The following is a 5,000-nucleotide window of genomic DNA, read 5'->3' on the forward strand; positions in this document are numbered from 1 at the left end:
ATTAAAAAAAATATATTATATATTTATAAAATGCATAGTCAGTTAGGATTTGAGCCACTAGACAACATCCACATAGAGGATCACTCACAGAAGTCACGCAGTGTAGTGATTAGACCACTATGTGACCTCTGTGAACTGTGCTGTGGTGATATTTCAGGTATAAATTGTTCATTTGTTCATTGTATATGTTCGGGAAAACTTTCAGTCAAATCAAATAAAATTAAATAACCAGATCAATGCCATAACATTCTGTCTCCAATGTCAGGTGTTGTCTCTGCCTCTAACTTTTTCCGCTCACACTCACACACACACACACACACACACACACACACACACACACACACACAAACACACAGACATACAATCACACACACACACACACTCACGCACACACACACACACACACACACACACACACACAAACACACACACACACACAGACACACACAGCCACACACACACACACACACACAGATATACACACACACACACACCTGTGCGTCCCTGAATTCGTTGAGGCCGCTGGAAGTCACCGCTGAACGTCGACACCACAATCTTATAGAGGCGCCCTGGGGTGAGCGTTAAGAATCGGTGCTCATGCGCGTCGCTGCCCAGCTTATCGGGAGGGAACACCTGGGTGTCGTTGAAGAGCAGCTGCACCTCGTAGTGATCCACGTCCCCCAGTGCCCGAGACCAGGTGACCCACAACACCCCACTGCTGCTTCCAGCCAGGGCGAGTGACTGCACTGCCGCAGGCACTGCGTGTACACGAAACACACACACACACACACACACACACACACACACACACACACACACACACACACATGCGATGGGGTTTATATTTGCTGTTATGGTCAACACAATAGAGAAACAATGTTGTCTGCATCATTTCACATTAGGGTAATTCATATCTACAGTGATGCTATCTGTGAGACAGCCCACACAAAAAAGGGATACTTCTGGCATCAATAGCCTACTGCACTCAGAGCTGGCTTTATTGTTAAACTAATCTTGACGTCAAATTGATTGTGTGAAAAAATATAATTACCACATGTAATTTCCACTTTTTACCACTAGATGGCAAATTGACAAGAAGTTCTTCACCGTTTTAATGACTCCTTGTCTATTATCAGAGAGACATTTTTGACTCACATGTTCTTCCGTCAGTGGATACACTGGTCTCATAGTCTCCGCTCCAAGTAGACACGGTGACTGTGTACAGGCGCCCTGAGACCAGGGAGTCGAAGCTGCACTCGTTCTGGGAGCGGTCCAGTTTCTTTTTCTGTTTGACCGTGTTGTTGTACTTGATGACCACCTCGTAGCTGTCGAAATCTCCAGCAGCATGGGACCAGTACACCTTCAGGAAGTTGTCGCGAGCTGAGTGGGTGACTGTTGGTTTCTGAACGCTTGAAGGCTCTGTGTAGGAAATTAATTGTCCGATCAGTATCCGATTGTTGAGCTCTACAGTATATAATATAATATAATATAATATAATATAATATAATATCTTAATATGCATAGCTTCAAAAGTCCACGTGCAATTACTATCTTCTGTCCCCCTCCCGAAACTCACGTGTGCGATGTTTAACGATGGTGACTTTTTCGAAGCTGCCACTGCGCGTTGCGATGGAGATGGTGTACAGTCTACCTGACACCAAGGAGTTGAAGACGCACTCGTGGCTGCTCTTGGACAGCACCTGGCTGTGCACGGTCGTGTCGCCGTATTTCAGCAGGACCTGGTAGTTATCAATCTCTCCCTGTGCCGGTTTCCATGATACGCTAAGGAAGTCAGGCCGACCGTTATTGCTTACGGTGGCTTCGCTAACAGCAGCGGGAACTGAGGGGAAATCAAGAATAAGAGGCAGAGATAAAAACGATAGGCGGGGGTGAGAAAGAGTAGGAAATCAACATTCGCATGTGTCTTGTTTGTTCAGGGGTCTGTTGCCACACAGTTTTCATAAAAAATGCATAGGCATTGTATACCTTAAACCAGGGGGGCTGCAAGAAAATGTGGACCCTATGACAGACAATAACCCCCCTTTCTCTCTCTCCCTGGGGGCCCCTTGTTCCCCAGCATAGGCCTAAGCTCAATAAAAACCACAGGGCAACAAGATAAGAAGGGTGACAAGAAGCCAACTCAGAGAAGAGAAGCTTATTCAAGTTTTCTTTCATGATATTTAAATGCAGGTCAGATAAAAAAATAAATAATATCATGGTAATAAGACAGGACATTCAGTATTCCCTTGGAGAATCTGCTGCTGTGAAACTGATGATTGATGTTCTTTATACCCCCAGTTGGACAAAACATTCACTGAAATCCTTGTGCTTGTCCCATTGTTTGGACTAGCACTGCAGAGTTAATCAAGAGTTGGAAGCGCTCTGCCAAAAATAGCCTCACTTTTCCATGGGAAAACAAGGAGTCCGGACAGGAAGACTTTGATAGAGTCCCTGACGTTTGGTGTTGTCCATACAGCGCTTCCTGAAAATTCCGCAGATTCCCATGGCATAGGAACACAACATTGTTTTCTGCCGATCTTATCTGCAAATTAATTTCTGGGACAATAGGTGGACCTGAATTTTTCTTAAGGTTTTTGTAAGGACAGACATGTAAACATGCACAAACTACTTATGGACCCTCTGTCTTAAATCATGAGATTGTTCGCATAGAATCTTTTGTTTATAAATAGTCCCATACACAATTATTGTCCCTATCTAACCTGGGCCTGAAACCATCAACAATAATTCACACTGTCCAAAATATATAGCACTATTCTTGTAGGTCTTAAATGTAAGAAATACAGTATATGTAAACACTGGTTAATGAAGCTACTGGATGAAGGCTCTTAACTTGTGTTTTTTTAAATAGAAATTTTGATACACCCACTATATCCTGTTATCAACATGATTAACCAAAATGTCTGAGAAAATCTATCTGTCTGTCTGTCTGTCTGTCTACCTGCCTGCCTGGCTGGCTGTCTGTCTGTCTGCCTGCCTGCCTCTTTAAATTTCTCTATATTTCCCACTCCTCTCTGTGTAGGTGCATGGTTGCCTGGGTGCACTGCTGTGAGAGCAGTGAGATGCCTGCTGTGTTACCTGTGCGCCCCTCTGCCAGGACAGCTTTAGAGGCCAGGCCTCCACTAAGGGTTAGGACCTGCAGCCTGTAGGGGGCGCCGGGGATCAGGCCCCGGAGCCAGCGGGAGGTGGCGTTGGCCGGCACGCTCTCGTTCAGGACCAGCTGGATGCCGTGGGACAGCAGCAGGCGGTACGAGTCCAGGTCCCCCGGCGTCGGGATCCAGGTCGCCTGCAGGGAGTCGGCTGTTCTGTTCCTGATGTTCAGTTGACGCACCTCGAAAGGGGCTGAGGTTACATGAACACACACACATGAGTTTATGCACAACGCAAACACAGTGCATGTGGCACACTGACTGATTTCAGTTAATAGGTAAAGCAATCGTGTTGATAGAACGTCTATAACAATAAACAAGCAATGTGCCCAGACCACCGCATATACTTCTTTTGCATTAATTCTCCCTCAAGCAGAAATACAAACATATACACATACAAATCAACTCACACTTACACGGACGGGTATTAGGGCCACATGAAGAGAAAATATTTTTGAAAATTCCGTGAAAAAATCTCAGAATTCAGAGTCAGAAATGTTGACTTTTATCTTGAATATTTTGACTTTTTTTCTCAGAAATTCTGATTTTAATCTCAGAAATTATTTCTGACTTTGTTTCTCGCAAATTTGTGACTCGGAATTTTCAAAAATATTTTTCTCTTCATGTGGCCCTAATACTGTTAATACGTATACTTACCCTCCTCGCACACACATTCAGACAAATATATCTGAACGCATAATATACATAGTATATTTACAGTAAACACAGAAATCTGCCTATTTTAATTTTCAGAATATAGTCATTCTCTTGCTTGAAACATGCATTAAATCAGTTTGTTTTATTCTATCTTTTTATTATTAGTTATGCAACCCCAAATCAGAAAAAGTTGGAACGTTATGTAAAATACAAATAAAAACAGAATGTAATAATCTGCAAATCTCTTAAACTCATATTTAGTAGCAAAAAGGACACAGACAACATATCAAATGTTGCAAATTACTAATATGACTATTTCATGGAAAATAGATGTTAATTTTGAAAATAATACCAGCAACATGTTTCAAAAAAAGTTAGGACGGGCGTAACAAAATGCTGGAAAAGTTGGAAGAAGTTGGATGAAGCAATGTAATTTTAATGCTTCTTAACATGAAATTGTAAAGTATTTGGGGAGTTCATCATTTACAGGACATAATATAATTAAAACATTCAGAGAATCCAGAGAAATCTTTGCAAACAAGGGATAGAGCTGAAAATAAAAATTTGATGACTGTGGTCTTTTGGACCTCAGATGGCACAGCATCAAAACCAGACCTTTTTCTGTAAAAAAAAAAAAATGTACTATGCAACAGCCAATCACAGAATGGTCGCACTCCAAAAATCTTTCTTTCTTGGTTTTATTCCATTTAGCAACAGGGGTCAACGAACAAACGTTTCGGCCTGATGGCCTTCGTCAGTGTGTTTCATCCCTATGGCTACTTCCTAGTTTTAAATAGGCAAGTTGCCTCAATTAGTGACACCTGTCCTCATTAGCTCTGAATGATGTCAACAGGCACTCCGACACTATGCAATAGCCAAAATTGTATTGAGGCATGATACAGAAAATACACTATCTTATCTGGGCCTAAGCTTGTTTAAAATTGACTGAGGTAACGTGGAAAAAGGTCCTGTGGTTAGACCAATCAATGGTTAGACCAATCAATTTCTTTTTGGAAATCATGGACTCGTCTGGGCTAAAGAGGAGAGGGCCTATCCAAGTATCTAACCTATCCAACTTGTTTTAGTGCTCAGTTCAGCATGGGCATCTTGCACATCTGGCAAAGCACAATCAATTCTGAATGATGTATACATGTTGTTTTGAGCAAGATATACTGC

The 5,000-nt window shown here is 42.3% G+C and overlaps 1 protein-coding gene across 1 annotated transcript in view; it reads right to left on the minus strand.

Moving 5' to 3' along the window:
• ptprb (protein tyrosine phosphatase receptor type b) overlaps positions 1–5,000 on the minus strand; it is a 50,322-nt gene that overhangs the window by 37,118 nt on the left and 8,204 nt on the right. Inside the window, exons 7-10 of the mRNA XM_048267821.1 lie at positions 3,097–3,360; positions 1,577–1,840; positions 1,156–1,419; positions 495–758 (exon numbers count right to left, since the gene is read on the minus strand). Coding sequence (XP_048123778.1) covers positions 495–758; positions 1,156–1,419; positions 1,577–1,840; positions 3,097–3,360 — 1,056 coding nt within the window. The remainder of the gene's footprint in view (positions 1–494; positions 759–1,155; positions 1,420–1,576; positions 1,841–3,096; positions 3,361–5,000) is intronic.

This window comes from Alosa alosa, chromosome 17, assembly GCF_017589495.1.
Source record: "Alosa alosa isolate M-15738 ecotype Scorff River chromosome 17, AALO_Geno_1.1, whole genome shotgun sequence".
Lineage (NCBI taxonomy): Eukaryota > Metazoa > Chordata > Actinopteri > Clupeiformes > Clupeidae > Alosa > Alosa alosa.